General features: G+C 38.9%; 2 protein-coding genes across 2 annotated transcripts in view; one reads left to right on the forward strand and one right to left on the reverse strand.

Annotated features, from left to right (window-relative positions):
* Window positions 1–15,223: 15,223 nt before the first annotated feature.
* Window positions 15,224–17,963, reverse strand: NAP1L3 (nucleosome assembly protein 1 like 3). The gene has a single exon (XM_003274979.3). It carries the CDS (start codon window positions 17,581–17,583, stop codon window positions 16,075–16,077), a length of 1,509 nt encoding a protein of 502 aa, XP_003275027.1. The 5' UTR covers window positions 17,584–17,963; the 3' UTR covers window positions 15,224–16,074.
* A 527-nt stretch (window positions 17,964–18,490) lies between these two features.
* The window catches only part of FAM133A (family with sequence similarity 133 member A), a 41,486-nt gene continuing 40,723 nt past the window's right edge, over window positions 18,491–19,253 (forward strand). The window contains exons 1-2 of the mRNA XM_003274981.3: window positions 18,491–18,564; window positions 18,971–19,042. The gene's annotated coding sequence lies outside the window, so the exon portion shown is untranslated. The remainder of the gene's footprint in view (window positions 18,565–18,970; window positions 19,043–19,253) is intronic.

A 19,253-nucleotide genomic window follows, 5' to 3' on the forward strand; every position in this document is an offset into this window, starting at 1 on the left:
ATTTGATAGCACAACAGGGTGACTACCGTCAACAATAATTTATTATAAATTTAAAAAATAAAGGATTATAATTAAACTCTTTGTAGCATAAAGGATAAATACTTGAGGTGTTCAATACTCCCTTTACACTGATGTGATTATTATGCATTGCATGCCTGTATCAAAGCATCTCATGTATCCCATAAATACATACACCTACTATGTTCCAACAAAAATTACAAATTAAAAAAAAGGCAGTGATTTTGCCCCAGAAAAATGGATTTCCTGATAAAAATATATTTTTTCAAAACCAATTCAATAAATTACTGACTGGTCTCTGCAACTCCTATTAATGCCCTGGCCAAAACTAAAAGAGGTTTTGAGGAAAGCATTCCAAACTGGAAATGGTTTTTAAATTCCTATCTTATAGTTTCACTGGTGTTATCAATGAAATATAAACATAGAAATGGGGGTCTAGGGTTCTAGAAAGGGTCCCATTATATTCAACATTACTAAAAAAAAAAGTGTATATCCTAGACTTTCACAGGCAACAGATTATGTAGAGTACTGGCCCTTTGGAGGAACAGATAAAAATTCAAAGTGACATTGAAAGAGTAAAGATGTATTGATGATATAAAAAGGTAAGTGTTTACCAGAAATCAATTAAAAGCTATTGATTCAGGGAGAAAAAAACAAGAAAGGGCAGGAATAATTACATGACATACATGAAATGTATGTTTCACATATTTCATGAAAGATGTATACATGAAAGGATCTTTTTCTCTTGAAGCCGGCCTGGGTGAATTAATACCAATTTTAACATCTTTAGTTTCATGATATTTTGTCTGGAGTCCCAAGTAAAACTCACTTATTGTAATTGTGGCACTAATAATAGTAATTATTATTTGAATGATTACTGTGTGCCAAACACTATGCTAAGTGTTTGAAAAATAGTATGTCATTTAAGTCTTACAATAACTCCATGAAATAGTCATTTAACAGTTCCATTTTATAATTATGATCAATGAGGATTAGAGAGTTAAGTGACTTGCTTAAGGTCACACAGCCAATAAGTGACAAAATTGAAAAGCAGTACAAAGTGTCTACAATGCCAGTTCTCTTACATTTCCCTTTGGGCTCTCCTCAAGGATGCTAAGGAGCCAATTGCTTTACCAGCTTCTTTTCCCTTCTTACATCTATTGATTTAAAGGCTGTCTATTGCTGCTAACTATAAGAAAACAGATGGGTGATAATAAAATATAACAAGTTGGAAAGCTAAAAGAAATCTTCAAGGGTAATGGATTACCCTGCATTTAATTGAAACATAAATTTACTAAGCCCATCCTCATCATATCCCTGGGTATGATGGATGTGTACTGCGGGCTAACCCCTACCCAATGGTCTCCCTAAGCTATAAATCTTGACAAAGTTACCCAGACATGAGCTAAAAGTGGATTCAGTGGAGTACCACTACTAGATAAGATGGAATTCTTAATTTTCCTCTTTAGATGAGCACCTCAACCCCTTGCCTTCAGTTTGTACTTATTTCTTCTCTGCTGCTTCCCTTGGCCCTATCTAGTCCTGAGTATGGACAAGGAAGGCACTTTTCTAAGTGGTATAGCATGGTGAAGAGGTGGTATTCCATAGCAGTTAAGAACAGGAACTCTAGCCAGACTGCCAAGTTTAAAGCCTGGCTTTGCTACTTACCGGTTGTGTAAGCTTGGGAAAATTATTTAATCTGTACATACCTGGTGTACTGTAAACACTATATAACCATTTGCTCTTGATACTATTAAGCTTTCATACATTACAAAGGAAGACCTTGTAATTCTTTTTTTTTTTTTTTGTCCCTGTGGGCAGTTCTGGCCACTGGCAGTGCTACTACTCCCTTTCCACCTGGTTTTATTTCCTATTGAATGGTCACAGATTAGTGGTTAACACAATAGGATATACCACACAGCAATTAAAAAAAAAAAACATCAACCTATTGATACAGGTACAACTTGGATGAATCTCAAGATTATTTTACTGAATGAAAACAGGACAATTTCAAAAGGTTACTTATTGTATAATTCCATTTATATAAGCATCTATATTATTTTATCATTTAAATAGTGAGAACAAATCAGTGGTAGCCAGGAATTAGAGAAAGAAAGTATGAGGTTAGTATAAGGGAGTATCTTTGTGGTAATGAAAAAGTTCCGAACCTTGGTTGTAGTGGTAGTTACCCAAATCCATATACGTTATAAAATTGCTTAGAAATACACTCACACACACACACACACATGAGTGCATGTAAAATCTAGTGCAATCCGAATAAGGTCTGTAGATTGTACCAATGTTAAAATATTTCCTAGTTTGAGTATTGCACTATAGTTGTGTAAAATGTTACCATTAGGGGCAGCTGGGTGAAGGGTACACAGGACCTTTCTGTTCTACATTTGCAATTGTTTATAAGTATTTAATTGTCTCAAAATAAAAAGTTAAGAAAAACTAGTGATTAAAAATGCTTTTACTTGTGGGTAAACCTGGGCTAATTTACTTATTTGGCCAAAGTCAGTATTCACCAAGCTAGTATTTCTGGAACAATATTTAGTTAGGAGAGTGGTTGATAGTTGTGCTGCAGAGAAAGTTTTCTGAGATCAATACAGTTAGAGGATACTACATACTTCCAACTTGAGATTCTCCTCAGTGTTGCTCTATGATTGTCAATCTTGGCTGTGCATCAGAATCACCTGAATAAAAAATAAAAGAAAAAAGGATCTTCAGTGAATCAAAGAAATAGCCACAACCCTACACTACACATTGAAAATAATATCTTCCTGTTACAGTGAAATTTGGACCAAAGCAATGCAGGAATCTGAGTTAATGTCTGCTTCCATAGATTTCAGGCAGGGTGTAGATTCTCTTAAATGTTCAAGCCCTGATGATTTGATTCGGGGCTGTGTTACACAGTGAAAGCAACAGGAATGACCCCTTAGGAAAACAGTCCTATAACACAGAAGGGGAGCTAGAGGAAAGGGGAAATTATACCGAAATATCATCTTCATTTTCTGAGCTCCTCCAGAGGAAGTAGGCAACACACAGTTACACAGATGTTGGCCAGTGAGTCGAAAACAAATTAACTAAACAAGATCACATTGAACACCTCTAAGTCAAGGCATTTCACTGAGTCACGCTGACCTGAAGCTCATTCCACAGATTGCAATGAGCTGTGGAATGAGCTTCCTCTCCTAAATTAAGAGGAAAAATAACCTCAGCGGAAGACGTGACAATGAAGAGTGAGATGATAGTGAGACAAACCTGAATTAAAGCTTCTGAGATGCCCAAGTTCATTTCCTCCCATCTCTTCACATATTGTACTTCAGCAAACAGTTACTTCCATTCAAAGCTGAAAAAAAGGACACAATGCCTAATCATAGATGATTTAAAAGTAACCAGCAAAACAGCATAGACAAAAGACAATCAAGTGGCGGAAAAAGTAAAAAGAAGTTTTTGAAAATGATTCAGACGTTATTTAACAATTAAACTTCAAAATTCTATTGAATGATATAAAAAAGACAATTAAATGGAAAAACACACCCTGACCTTGGATAAGAAGACTGAATAATATGAAGTTCCTGATTCTCTGTAAGTTGGTCTATAAATTCAAAACATGCCAATCTAAATATGAGTAGGTTTTGATGGGAGAGGGAGTTGAAAAAAAGTGATACTGCAAATCATGTGGGGAAAAAATAGGTGAAAATATCCAAGAAAATCTTAAAAACTAGATTTATAAGAAATTATTCTGACTAGATATTAAAATGTATATGAACAAATTTATGTTATAAGATTAACATATATAGTATAAGATTTATACTGCCACAAGAATAGCATCTCTGAATAGGAATACAAAAATAGGCCCAAACACATACAATAATAAATTAGATAATAATGGCAGCAATTAATTATATTGGATATTCAATATTTAATAAATGGTGTTGAAAAAACTGGTTAGTTGTGTTGAGAGAAAAAAAAAGTGGTGTAGCTATCTTGATCTTTACGTCAAAATTATTCCAAAAAGGTTAAGGCTTTAAATAGAACTATAAGAGTATTAGAAGAAACATAAGTAATTTTAAACAATGATCTTGGTGCAGAAAGATTTTTCTAACCAAAATACCCCAATTCCATAATGGGAAAAAATATAAATACAACTATTAAAACTTCTGTAGGGAAAAATATAAAAACAAGTGAAAAAAGTAATGTTTGTAACACATGCAACATTTTTTCTTAATTTGGTGCTTAAAATTACTAATCACATATAAAAAGATGCCTATAGCCAAAATGACATTATAAGGAACTGATGAAATAAATTATAAGATATCCATTTGATGTACATTATATAATGTATACGTGCTTTGAAACATCACACTGCACCCCCTAAATATGTACAATTACTGCCCAGATCGAAGATGGTCGAATAGGAACAGCTCCCTTCTGCAGCTCCTAGCGAGATCAACACAAAAGGCAGGTGATTTCTGCATTTCCAATTGAGGTACTCAGCTCATCTCATTGGGACTGGTTAGACAGTGGGTGCAGCCCATGGAGGGCGAGCAGAAGCACAGTGAGGCATCACCTCACCTAGAAAGCACAAGGGGTCAGGGAACTCCCTCCCCTAGACAAGGGAAGCCGTGAGGAACTGTGCCATGAGGAATGGTGCATTCCAGCCCAGACACTACACTTTACCCACAGTCTTCACAGTCCACAGACCAGGAGATTTCCTCCAGTGCCCATGCTACCAGGGCCTTGGGTTTCAAGCACAAAAGTGGGCGGCTGTTTGGGCAGACACCAAGCTAGCTGCAGGAGTTTTTTTTTCATGCCCCAGTGATGCCTGGAATGCCAGCAAGACAGAACTGTTCACTCCCCTGGAAAGGGGCCTGAAGCCAGGGAGCCAAGTGGTCTAGCTCAGTGGATCCCACCCCCATGGAGCCCAGCAAACTAAGATCCACCGGCTTGAAATTCTTGCTGCCAGCACAGCAGTCTAAAGTCTACCTGGGAAGCTCGAGCTTGGTTAGGGGAGGGGGATCCACCATTACTAAGGCTTGAGTAGGCGGTTTTCCCCCCACAGTGTAAACAAAGCCACTGGGAAGTTCGAACTTGGTGGAGCCCACCAGAGCTCAGCAAAGCTGCTGTAGCCAGACTGCCTCTTTAGATTCCTCCTCTCTGGCCAGGGCATCTCTGAAAGAAAGGCAGCAGCCCCACTCAGGGGCTTATAGATAAAACTCCCATCTTCCTGGGACAGAGCACCTGGGGGAAGGGGCGGCTGTGGGTGCAGCTTCAGCAGACTTAAACTTTCCTGCCTACCAGCTCTGAAGGCAGCAGTGGATCTCCCAGCTGAGTGATCGAGCTCTGCTAAGGGACAGACTGCCTTCTCAAGTGGGTCCCTGACCCCAGTGCCTCCTATGGGGAGACACCTCCCAGCAGGGGTCGAGAGACACCTCATACAGGAGAGCTCTGGCTGGCATCTGACAGGTGCCCCTCTGGGACAAAGATTCCAGAGGAACAGGCAGCAATCTTTGCTGTTCTACAGCCTCTGCTGGTGATACCCAGGCAAACAGAGTCTGGAGTGGACCTCCAGCAAAATCCAGCAGACCAGCAGCAGAGGGGCCTAACTATTAGGAGGAAAACTAGCAAACAGAAAGAAACAGCATCACCATCAACAAAAAGGACATTCAAACAGAAACCCCATCCAAAGGTCACCAACATCAAAGACTAAAAATAGACAAATCCACGAAGATGAAGAAAAACCAGTGCAAAAAGGCCGAAAACTCCAAAAACCAGAATGCCTCTTATCCTCCAAAGAATCACAACTCCTTGCTGGCAAGGGAACAAAACTGGATGTAGAATGAGTATGACGAATTGACAGAAGTAGGCTTCAGAAAGTGGGTAATAACAAACTCCTCCGAGCTAAAGAAGCACGTTCTAACCCAATGCAAGGAAGCTAAGAACCTTGAAAAAATGTTAGAGGAATTGCTAACTAGAATAATCAGTTTAGAGAAGAATATAAATGACCTGATGGAGCTGAAAAACAGCATGAGAACTTCGTGAAGCATACACTAATATCAATAGCCTAATCGATCAAGCAGAAGAAAGGATATCAGAGATTGAAGATCAACTTAATGAAATAAAGCATGAAAACAAGATCAGAGAAAAAGGAATGAAAAGGAATGAACAAAGCCTCCAAGAAATATGGGACTATGTGAAAGACCAAACCTACATTTGATTGATGTACCTGAAAGTGACAGGGAGAATGGAACCAAGTTGGAAAATACTCTTCAAGATATTATCCAGCAGAACTTCCCCAACCTAGCAAGACAGGCCAACATTCAAATTCAGGAAATACAGAGAACACCACAAAGATACTCCTCGAGAAGAACAACCCCAAGACACATAATCATCAGATTCACCAAGGTTGAAATGAAGAAAAAAATATTAAGGGCAGCTGGAGAATAAGGTCAGGTTACCCACAAAGGGAAACCCATCAGACTAACAGCGGATCTCTCTGCAGAAACCCTACAAGCCAGAAGAGAATGGGGGCCGATATTCAACATTCTTAAAGAAAATAATTTTCAGCCCAGAATTTCATATCCAGCCAAAATAAGCTTCATAAGCAAGGGAGAAATAACATCCTTTACAGACAAGCAAATGCTGAGAGATTTTGTCAAATTGGATAAAGAGCCAAGACCCATCAGTGTGTTGTATTCTGGAGACCCATCTCACGTGCAAAGACAAACATAGGCTGAAAATAAAGGGATGGAGGAATATCTACCAAGCAAATGGAAAGCAAAAAAAAAAAAAAAAAAAGCAGGGATTGCAATCCTAGTCTCTGATGAGACAGGCTTTAAACCAACAAAGATCAAATAAGACAAAGTAGGGCATTACATAATGGTAAAGGGATCAATGCAACAAGAAAAGCTAACTATCCTAAAGATATATGCACCCAATACAGGAGCACCCAGATTCATAAAACAAGTTCTTAGAGACCTACAAAGACGCTTAGACTACCACACAATAATAGTGGGAGACTTTAACAACCCACTGTCAATATTAGACAGATCAATGAGACAGAAAATTAACGAGGATATTCAGGACTTGAAACCACCTCTGGACCAAATGGACCTAACAGACATCTACAGAACTCTCCACCCCAAATCAATAGAATATACATTCTTTGCAGCACCACATCACACTTATTCTAAAATTGACCACATAATTGGAAGTAAAACACTCCTCAGCAAATGCAAAAGAACAGAAATCATAACAGTCTCTCAGACCACAGTGCAATCAAATTAGAACTCAGGATTAAGAAACTCACTCAAAACCGCACAACTACATGGAAACTGAACAACCTGCTCCTGAATGACTACTGGGTAAATAACGAAATTAAGGCAGAAATAAATATGTTCTTTGAAACCAATGAGAACAAAGACAGAATGTACCAGAATCTCAGGGGCACAGCTACAGCAGTGTTTAGAGGGAAATTTATAGCACTAAATGCCCACAGGAGAAAGCAGGAAAGATATAAAATTGACACGCTAACATCACTATTAAAAGAACTAGAGAAGCAAGAGCAAACAAATTCAAAAGCTAGCAGAAGACAAGAAATAACTAAGATCAGAGCAGAACTGAAGGAGATAGAGACATGAAAAACCCTTCAAAATATCAGTGAATCCAGGAGCTTATTTTTTGAAAAGATTAATAAAATAGATAGACCACTAGCCAGACTAATAAAGAAGAAAAGAGAGAAGAATCATGCAGACACATAAAAAATGAAAAAGGGGGATATCACCACTGATACCACAGAAATAGAAACTACCATCAGAGAATACTGTAAACAGCTCTATGCAAATAAACTAGAAAATCTAGAAGAAATGGATAAATTCCTGGACACATACACCCTCCCAGACTAAACCAGGAAGAAGTTGAATTCCTGAATAGATCAAAAACAAGTTCTGAAATTGAGGCAGTAATTAATAGCCTACCAACCAAAAAAAGCCGAGGACCAGACAGATTCACAGTCAAATTCTGCCAGATGTACAAAAAAGGAGCTGGTATCATTCCTTCTGAAACTATCCCAAACAATAGAAAAACAAGGACTCCTCCCTAACTCAATTTATGAGGCCAACATCATCCTGATACCAAAACCTCACAGAGACAAAATAAAAAAAGAAAATTTCAGGCCAATATCCCTGATGAATACCAATGCGAAAATCCTCAATAAAATACTGGTAAACCGAATCCAGCAGTACATCAAAAAGCTTATCCACCACCATCAAGTCAGCTTCATCCCTGGCATGCAAGGCTAGTTCAACATACACAAATCAAAAAACGTAATCCATCACATAAACAGAACCAATGACAAAAACCACATGATTATCTTAATAGATGCAGAAAAAGGCTTCGATAAAATTCAACACCAGTTCATGCTAAAAACTCAATAAGCTAGGTATTGATGGAACGTGTCTCAAAATAATAAGAGTTATTTATGAGAAACCCACAGCCAACATCATACTGAATGGGCAAAAGCTGGAAGCATTCCCTTTGAAAACCGGCACAAGACAAGGATGCCCTCTTTCACCACTCCTATTCAACATAGTATTGGAAGTTCTGGCCAGGGCAATAAGGCAAGAGAAAGAAATAAAGGTATTCAAATAGAAAGAGAGGAAGTCATATTGTCTCTGTTTGCAGATGACATGATCATATATTTAGAAAACCACATTGTCTGAGCCTAAGTCTCCTTAAGCTGATAAGCAACTTCAGCAAAGTCTCAGGATACAAAATCAATGTGCAAACATCACAAGCATTCCCAGACACCAATAATAGACAGAGGGCTAAATCATGAGTGAACTCCCATTTACAATTGCTACAAAAAGAATAAAATATCTAGGAATCCAACTTACAAGGGATGTGAAGGACCTCTTCAAGGAGAACTACAAACCACTGCTCAAGGAAATAAGAGAGGACACAAACAAATGGAAAAACATTTGATGCTAATGCATAGGAAGAATCAGTATCATGAAAATGGCCATGCTGCCCAAACTAATTTATAGATTCAATGCTATTCCCATCAAGATACCTTTGACTTTCTTCATAGAATTAGAAAAATCTACTTTAAATTTCATATGGAACCAAGAAAGAGCCTGTATAGCCAAGACGATCCTAAGAAAAAGAACAAAGCTGGAGGCAAAACGCTACCTGACTTCAAACTATTGTACAAGGCTACAGTAACCAAAAGAGCATGGTACTGGTACCTACACAGATATATAGACCAATGGAACAGAATAGAGGCTTCAGAAATAACGCCACACATCTACAACCACGTGATCTTTGAGAAGCTTGACAAAAAACAAGCAATGGGGAAAGGATTCCCTATTTTTTTTTTTTTTTTTTTTTGAGATGGAGTCTCGCTCTGTCGCCCAGGCTGGAGTGCAGTGGCGCAATCTCGGCTCACTGCAAGCTCTGCCTCCTGGGTTCACGCCATTCTCCTGCCTCAGCCTCTCCGAGTAGCTGAGACTACAGGCGCCCACCACCATGCCCGGCTAATTTTTTTTGTATTTTTAGTAGAGACGAGGTTTCACCGTGGTCTCGATCTCCTGACCTCGTGATCCGCCCGCCTCGGTCTCCCAAAGTGCTGGGATTACAAGCGTGAGCCACCGCACCCGGCCTAGGATTCCCTATTTAATAAATGGTGTTGAGAAAACTGGGTAGCCATATGCAGAAAACTGTAACTGGACCCCTTCCTTACAGTTTATACAAAAATTAATTCAAGATAGATTAAAGACTTAAACGTAAGACCTAAAACCTTAAAAACCCTATAAGGAAACCTAGGCAATATCATTCAGGACCTAGGCATGGACAAAGACTTTATGACTAAAACACCAAAAGCAATGGCAACAAAAGCCAAAATAGACAAATGGGATCTAATCAAGCTAAAGAGTTTCTGTACAGCAACAGAAACTGTCATCAGCGGGAACAAGCAACCTACAGAATGGGAGAAAATTTTTGCAATCTATCCATCTGACAAAGGGCTGATATCCAGAATCTACAAAGAACTTAAACAAATTTACAAGAAAAAAAAACCATCAAAAAGTGGGCAAAGTATATGAACAGACACTTGTCAAAATAAGGCATTTATGCAGCCAAAAATCATATAAAAAAAAGGGCATCATTACTGGTCATTAGAGAAATGCAAATGAGATACCATCTGATGCCAGTTAGAATGGCGATCATTAAAATGTCAGGAACAAACAGATGCTGGAGAGGATGTGGAGAAATAGGAACAACTTTATGCTGTTGGTGGGAGTGTAAATTAGTTCAACCATTGTGGAAGACAGTGTGGTGATTCCTCAAGGATCTGGAACCAGAAATACCATTTGACCCAGCAATCCCATTACTGGGTATATACCCAAAGGATTATAAATCATTCTACTATAAAGACACATGCACACGTATGTTTATTGCAGCACTGTTCACAATAGCAAAGACTTGGAACCAACCCAAATGCCCATTAATGATAGACTGGATAAAGAAAATGTGGCACATAAACACCACAGAATACTATGCAGCCATAAAAAAGGATGAGTTCATGTCCTTTGCAGGGACATGGATGAAGCTGGAAACCACCATTCTCAGCAAACTAACACAGGAACAGAAAACCAAACACCACATGTTCTCACTCATAAGTGGGAGTTGAACAATGAGAACACATGGACACAGGGAGGGGAACATCACACACCAGGACATGTCGGGAGGTGGGGGGCTAGGGGAGAGATAGCATTAGGAGAAATACCTAATGTAGATGATGGGTTGATGGGTGCAACAAACCACCATGGCACGTATATACCTATGTAACAAACCTGCACATTCTGCACATGTATCCCAGAACTTAAAGTATAATTAAAAAAAGAATACAAATATAAAAAATGTACAATTATTACACGTCCATTATAAATCCAATACAACTAAAATGAGTGAAGATTTACATGCACTGATACAGATAGTACTTCAAAATATAATAAATGAAATATGAAAGGTATAAAATAGTAATTATCATGTTTAAAGACATATACATAGATATGTTTTCGCATAAAGTGTCAAATTTCAAATAAAGTTTTAAATGATTTTTTACTTTTCAATATATCTTCCAAATTTTCTATAGTGAACACATTTTATAATCAGAAGATCTAATAAAACAATATAACTTTTAGTAAAGCACAATGCAAAGAAAATATGCTTAATCATCTTCAAACTAAGGTGATTAAGCATAATAATTTAAAGATTACAAATATAATTGAAGAGTAAAAGATGAATGAGAAAACCACTTGCAAACAGTAACTTTTAATAACACTACTATGGGAAGTAACAGCCTAATTATTATTATATTTTTCTTTATAAATTTGTGTCATGCAAAATTCAAAACTATAAATAATCTAGGAGAATTTATATTAATGGATTTCTGAAAATTCTTAGCTCTATGTTGCTTTATTCAAGAGGTAAAATTTTGGAATGTACCATTGCGTAATAAATAAGTCTATTTTTATAGCAAAATAATGCAGGTACACCTGGTACAAGATGACTTAAACCCTTCCTACTTCTGAGCTGGAGGCAAACATACACTTGGATTCATTCTTCAAGTGTATTTTTCCTCAAGTGAATATTAGCTTCACTGAAAATTTCTGATAATTTTTACCGTTGCTCTCTAATAGTTATATGATAAAAATACATCATAAGGACTAAACTGCATAGCAATAAATAAAGATTTTTTAGAGAATTTTTTGTGTTCTTCATCTCAAAGAAAGGTATACTTCTAAATACTATGCCTTTTAATACTAAAACATTTCACTTTTGACATTTTGAAAATATCTACAAAAAACACAAAATGTAAAATTTTAACTAATGCATAATTACGTTGAAATATTATACTGCAGGTTATACACTCTGCATCTTCAAATCATGTTGTTTTCTGAGTTCAGATGTTCAAAGTTTTCCAGATCTTGAAAACTCAGCTTTTCCATCTTATAAATAGTTGGGTCAAGATCTGTCAGCCTTTCAGTTTGCTGTCATCCTAGGCTCCAACAGACTCTTCTGTTTAGTGTAAATCTCATTTCTGAATTAACTTAAATCCAGCAATCACACAGTTATAAATGAACCTAACTTTTTTTCTTCATGGGTTCCACTTTCAAGCACTGTATTTCGAGAACTAAAGGAAATAAAGCACTGAAGGAAATAAATAGTCTTTGGGAACTTCTTCAGTTTGGGTTGGAGTGTCAGATTTAAAATGTGATTATCTTACTTTTAGAGGGATGTTTTTTATTTTCCTCTGGTCTACGTGACATTCTTTACAGACCTTATTTTCTGAATATTCAAAAAGGAAGGGATCAGGAAATCTCATTTTAACATCAGCTCCTATCTTCTTCAACACCTTAATTTTGAAATATTTTGTTCAAATAAAATATAAATTATAACTTCAGAAAGTCAGCACATGCTCAGTACTTTAAGGAGTTTTTTCCTAAATCATTTTTCTCCTTTCCCATCTTTGCCCCTCCTTTTGTTTCTCAGCTTTACTAGTTACCTCAGAATCCAGATTCTCCTTATTCAAAACCTCATCACTTTCAGGACATTCACTTTGTAATCTGTAGGCATAATCCCACATCTTCATACATGTGCTGGTGGGCTCAAACACCGCAGAAAGTGAAGATATATACCTTTTCCCAGAGCCTGCAATTCCTGATTAAAAATCAGCTTCTATCTTATCACATCACCCTGAAGCTTTTTAAGGGCAAATGAACTGGCATTGCCAGATAGTGTGGCACCTCCAGGCTTGGAGCACTCCAGGCTGCAGAATGGAACATTTGCATCCTTTGACTGTGTTGTCACTTTCTTCGCTCAGCTCAGGTACCTTCCATTACCATTTCAGTAGTCTCTGCTGCTGCTGCTGCTGCTTAGAGATGTCTCTTGTTATCTGAGTCTGCAACATTAAACAAAAAAGACCTACCTAACATTTAGAATGACTAGGTGGATGCTCAGAGCCCAACTCAGGAGGGAAATGAGCTCATTAACAAGGAGGTGGTCTGGACTGTAAAGGAAGATAAAGAGGGGGTGAAGGAGCAGTCTGGAGGAGGAGGTGACCTTTTCCTTGGCCTGAGGGCAGCTGGCCTCGGCTTTGGGTCACAGCAACAAGAAACAGCAAACCATAGGAAGGTGCAGAAGATGACCCATTGAACACTTCTCACTATCTCACCTTCCCCTTAGCTTAGTTCCCAGCGGGCTTCTCCTTTTAACATCATTCATTGTCTGAGCAAGTGTGATGGGCAAACATGCAGCCCAATACATGTGCCAGTCCAATGAGTTTTCTGGCTCTGCCCACCTTTCTTAACATGCAGAGGTGGTTGAAGCATCCACTGCCGGCTGATTGCATTTCCAGTATCCCAACTTTACTGATGCATAAATCTTTGGCTCTCTGCAACCCTGCCCCATCCCTAGATCTAACTTTAAAGTTAAAAAGAACAGTAATAAAACCTTATCAAGAGATAAACTGGGAAAAAATACACCAATCCACAAAAGAGCATATCTTAGTATAGTGTGCTTCTGAGTGATTTTTATCTTCTGCATTTCTGCTTCTGTTTTGCAAATATTCTATAATAACATGTGTTCCTTTAATACGGAGAACACAGAAAGGGAAGGTGCTAAATACTTTGCTAAGAGTTCTAAGATGCAAAAAGGATATTGCATCCTATGTAGAAGTTTTAAGGGCTCTGCTCTTTGTGATGTCTGGCAAGTACAGTATATATCCAATTTGGACACCTATGCAGCAGGAGCCAGGTGCACTATATTTGTTACGCTCTTCATTTTGGTTTTGGCATATAAGTAAATCTGCCATATCCATTCTTCATGGATGCAAAAATCTCAGAAATAAAATAGGCACTGTAAAAAAAATGTTGTGGGCCGGACGCAGTGGCTCACGCCTGTAATCCCAGAACTTTGGGAGGCCGAGGTGGGTGGATCACCTGAAGTTGGGAGTTCGAGACCAGCCTGACCAATGTGGAGGAACTCTGTCTCTACTAAAAATACAAAATTAGCTGGGTATGGTGGCACATGCCTGTAATCCCAGCTACTTGGGAGGCTGAGGCAGGAGAATCACTTGAACCCAGGAGGTGGAGGTTGCACTCCACCCTGGGCAATAAGAGTGAAACTGTCTAAAAAAACAAACAAACAAACAAAAAAACAAAAACACAAAAACGCTGTGGTATTGCTAAAAACAATAATTTGCTTCCTGATGTTGTGGAAAATCATAAAGCAAACCTAACTATCTGAACACATGTGGTTGGTTAAATATGACATTGGTTTTAATATTTTTACATTACAGAAATTGGGGAGTGACTATCATTAAGCAGAATAAAAGTGAGATGCTAAACTACATATGGTGGGGTATGGAAGACTATTATAGATCACTTTAGGCCTAGAGAGTCAGAAATTCTAAAATCCTGTCTTACTTCGGCTACAGTTTCCTATGAGGTTTTCAAGGAAAACATATGTGTACTGGGAAATGGCAAATGTGAAATAAGGTACCACTTTATTATATGCTGTGCTTCTCCCTTTATGCCAAGTGCAAAACTCCCTGGTAAACTGAGTTTAAGTGTGAGGGAACCTCCTCACACTTATCTCAAACCAAAATCTTAGGATCTCTTTGTGACCAGCTGCATGGTGAAGAGATGACAGCCTGGTGTCACTGTAAGAAAAAATGAGTCAAGGTAGTGTGACCTCCTCCCAAGTCAAGGTGAAGGGTGGGTCCATAGCTTGTCTTATATATAAGTGGCGTTGTGAGTGAGGCACTCCTGCTCTCCTTCCCCTCTTCTCTCCAGTTCCCTTTGCTGCCCCCCCATTCCTTCTGCTACCCACCTTCCTCCCTTTCCCTTTTTCACCTCTCTCTTCTTTCTTCTCCAGCCCTCCTTTTCCCCTCCTCCCTTACCCATCCCCACCCTCTTCTACCTTTCCCTTCCTTTCCCTCCATGCCCTGTTCCTTCTCCTTGTTCCATTGCTCTCCAAAATCTTGAATGAGTGTCCTCCAACAGAAAAGCTAAGATGTGGGAAATACATCAGAATGTTAATAATAGTTATCTTTTTATTAAATTGTCCTTTTCCTTGTGATCCTTTACTTTTTTCTATGATAAGCATCCCTCTTTTATAGTCAGGAGAAAAGGCTAGATTTTTATAGTGTAACACACTTTAATATTTATTTATTTTAGGTTGCAATACAAGAACATGAAAAACAGTATCAAATGAAGTGATCATTTTCAGTGAAAGGGAAGGTAGAACACAATACAAAGAAAACACGGTATCTTTAGTTTACAATTACACAATATAAGATGAAGAAACTTTTTCAAAAATACTATGTTATATTAACACCTCAGTGGTAAACAATAGCATCATTATGATTAAATTTATAGGCCACTATGTCACATACACAATGTCTCAGTTAAATCAAATGTGGTCTTTTCACATTAGATGTAGGCTAATCTTTTTCAAGCAGTCAAACTTCAAAATACACTGTTTTAGTTACTACAAGTACTGGATTTCTATAGCAAACTAATGAAGGCACAGCTAGTGCAAGCAGATTTAAACTCTTAGTCTTCTGGGCTGGAAAAAAGAAAAAAATAAAACACTTGCATTGGTACTTCATGAACTTTTTTTTCAAGCAAATATTTGTTTCAGTTAACAATTCTGACAGTTTCACAGCTACAGTCTAACAGAAACATGACCAACGGACATCACAAAAATCAACACTGTGTAGCACCAAACTAACATGCTTTAGATAATTGACAACAGCTTACATATTTTGAAGAATATTATACTACAACAGCCTAGATAGAATAAACTGGCACTTAGACACTTTTTAGGACAATTTTTAAAATACAGACTACCAAGAAACCACAAAAACATGACTATAAGGAATAATAGTGTTCAGGTTACAGGTCAGGGTTTTACTTTTTTCAAGGCTGTATGAATCTGCTTCACTTCTTGAGATTTTAAGATTCTTGAAAAATCTTTCAGATTGACTTATTTTCTGTATTTCTTGTTTCCATAATGTTTGCCAAATTGATAGTAGGTACCATTGACTTCTCCAGTATAGTAATAGACTGATTTCAGGATGACATTATCATGTAAAATCTGCCCAATTTCAAAGTCCTCATCCAGAATAGCATCTTCCCGTGGTTCCAGCTTCCCAATCACAGGAATCTCAGGAGGACTAAAGAAATTGAAGAATGATGCATTAGGAACCACTCTTGGCTGGATTTCAATTTCTCCAGTAGCAGTTGTGCGACTCTGGGTAGTTGTCACAGTAACATCTTTTCCTCTTCTCCAGTCTATCTTGCAGCCTTTGCAATCTTCAATTTCCCATCCCCAAGAAAAGAAGGGATCATTGTGATCTGGTTTTGACTTTATTATATATGTCTTCACCAGCACCTCATTTCTGAAGTATGGATTAGGTAGAAAATGAAATTCAAAGGTGTAACTTACAGGCTGGCCAGGTTTTGAGAACTTCAGGCTAACATCCGACAAGAACTTCAGAATGGGCTCATCATACTTCTGAATCATAGGCCCGAGCTTGTCAACATTCTTTAAAACAATCAGCCAATAGTCAGGAATGCCTTTAGGGTCTTCTCTTTTAGGCTTTCCCTTCCTAGCTCTTTTAAGATCTACACTGTCCTGAAGCCTTTCCTCAGGAACTCTTTTATGAGCCTCTCTTACTGCAGCCCTTGCCTTAGCCTCTGTTGCTTTAGGCTGTTCTTTACCATCTGCCTTTACCTGGGGGGCTTCTTTAGGATCTTCTTTTACTTCAGGGGTTGCCTCCATACAGTCTTTAGAATCTGCTTTTTCTTCAGCCTTTACCTCAGGAATTTCTTTAGGAAGTTCCTTTTCTTCATCCTTCACCTCAGGAATTTCTTTAGGAACTTCCTTCTCTTCAGCTTTCACCTCTGGGTTTTCTTTAGGGTTTTCTTCTTCCTCACCCTCTAAGGGAGGCATTTCACTAGGGGTGTTATCCAGCACCTCCTCATCACTGCTGAACTCCTCATCCTCTGAATTCCATTCACATTCTTCTTCTGTAGGCTCGTATTCTGCATTGATGATTTGAAACCGCCTATCATACAGAGGCTTGTTGAGTTCAGCATATTTTCTTTCAAGATCATGAATTGCTTTTAAGAACAGGGTATCTACCTTGTCACATTCATCTTGAATGTTTCTAAGCGCTTGCACACGATTTTTAACTGCCTGAGGCAGCCTATCCACGAAATTTGTTCCCAACGGGGCCCGCCGCGCCCTTCTGGAAGGCTCAGGTACCCTCTTCTTTCTATACAAGCGGCTGCGGCTGCTAGTGCTGCCGCTGCTGCTGCTGCCGCTGCTGCTGCCACTAGTGCTGCTGCCGCTGCTGCTGCCACTAGTGCTGCTGCTAGAGCTACTGCTGTCAGATTCTTCCCCAGAATCACTAGTCGAGCTAGCCATCTCCTCTTCGGCAACCCCATGGGCGACAGGTTCCGAGACCATTTTAAAATCTGCTTCTGACATCTTGCAAGCCTACAAACTCTACCGCGGAGACCGCGCGACCAGAGATGGGCAGAAAACGACTCACGGATGCTTGAGTGGCGGCGGCGGCGGAGGCCCGGGCTGCGGAGGTGGCAGCGGCGATGGCAGCAGCGGCGCAGAGCGGAGCTGGAGCTGGGGATGCAGAGGCCGGCGCTGAGGTGGCAGCGGCAGTGGAGGCCTGGGCGACAGCGGTGGCGGCAAGGCCTCTCCCGGCTGCAGCTACAGAGTGCCGAGATGTACCGCAGCCGAATGGCGCAGTATGAGACCCCGAGATCTCTTCTCGTTTTAGATCGCGAGCCCCCTCCCCTTGCAGTCAGACCTCCCGTTAATTTCGTTCCCAGTGTGCCTTTAGTTCGCTCCTCATTTGCTGGTCCACCTTAATTGACAAACCGTACGCCCAACGAACGGCCAAACGCCACTACTCCTGGCTCCGCCCACCTTCCCAGACGCTGCTCGCTGGCTGAGGTGCGACCCCCTGGAAGGTGTCCCCCTACCCACCAAAAAGTCTATGTTTATAGTTTTATAATTAAAAAAGGAAAAAAAAAGCGTAGACATGAGGTAAAAACACCAGCCATAGTTCCTAACAAGGGCAGAAGAGGCGTGTCTTCCTTCTCCCATCCGCCCACCCTGAATTCCCGTTTAGTTTGTCACGGGTCTCTTGACAAAAAACTGTAAAAAAAAAAAAAAAAAAAAAAAAAAAAAAATTGAATGAAAATGGTCCAAATGGCGTCATTGGGTAGTGTGACTATGGACGATTTAAAAACAAAACGATTTTCTCTAAATATTCTATGAGCGTGCATTTTTACACTGGATAAAAAAGGGGAGAGTCGGTTATTGGCAGAGGAGGGAGGGACTAGACAGCAGGCGTATTGCATTCCACGAAGCTGATTTAATAAGTGCTGTCTGTGATGTTTGGCAAGCCTGGTTTATATCCATCTACAAGGTTTGCGAACCCATGTTGCCGTGAGTCAGTTACACCGTTTTTATTATATTTCTCTTTTTAGGCTGGCATATTATATACCCCAACCTTGCTGCTAACTTGCCACGTAGCCCTTCTCAATGCTTGTAACAACCTTGTAGATAAAACAAAGAGATATTAAATGTTAGGTAGTATTGTTAAAAAGCAAATGATTTGCGTTATACTTTTGTGCAGCAGGTTTCAATTCCAAGAACAGTGGGATGGGAGGGGGAATTTGTGCTAATGAATGTGCATCTTCTGTCAGTGTATGCGATGTCATCTGCCACCAATTTCCTTCTAATGTTGTGAAATTCTAGCCATACTATAGTATGATTTACGAGTCCAGTAATATGTGAATAAACTTTTGCAAAATGAAGTTTAAAAACGGGTATTTGTTATTTTTATTTACAGGATTTTTTTTTCTGCTACAGAACAACTCCCTTGGTACAATAAAAAAGACGAGTATTTACTTTTCATTGAAAGGTAAGGATCATATTTAGCACATTTTAAAGAATGACAAAAATTACTCATCTCCATCTGAATAAAAGTTTACAGGATACAGTCATTTAAAGATTTATTTTAGAGAATTATCTTGATAATTCTATGGAAACAGGAAAATCCACAGAGGTAATTTGGCATACTAATGTAGACAATTACATACTTAACCGCATTAACTATCTAAACCTGGTCATAG

Source organism: Nomascus leucogenys, chromosome X (genome assembly GCF_006542625.1).
Source record: "Nomascus leucogenys isolate Asia chromosome X, Asia_NLE_v1, whole genome shotgun sequence".
NCBI lineage: Eukaryota > Metazoa > Chordata > Mammalia > Primates > Hylobatidae > Nomascus > Nomascus leucogenys.

Excerpts from the sequence above, each read along its gene's own strand:
- NAP1L3 (XM_003274979.3), bottom strand. The coding sequence starts at position 17,583 with ATGTCAGAAGCAGATTTTAAAATGGTCTCGGAACCTGTCGCCCATGGG.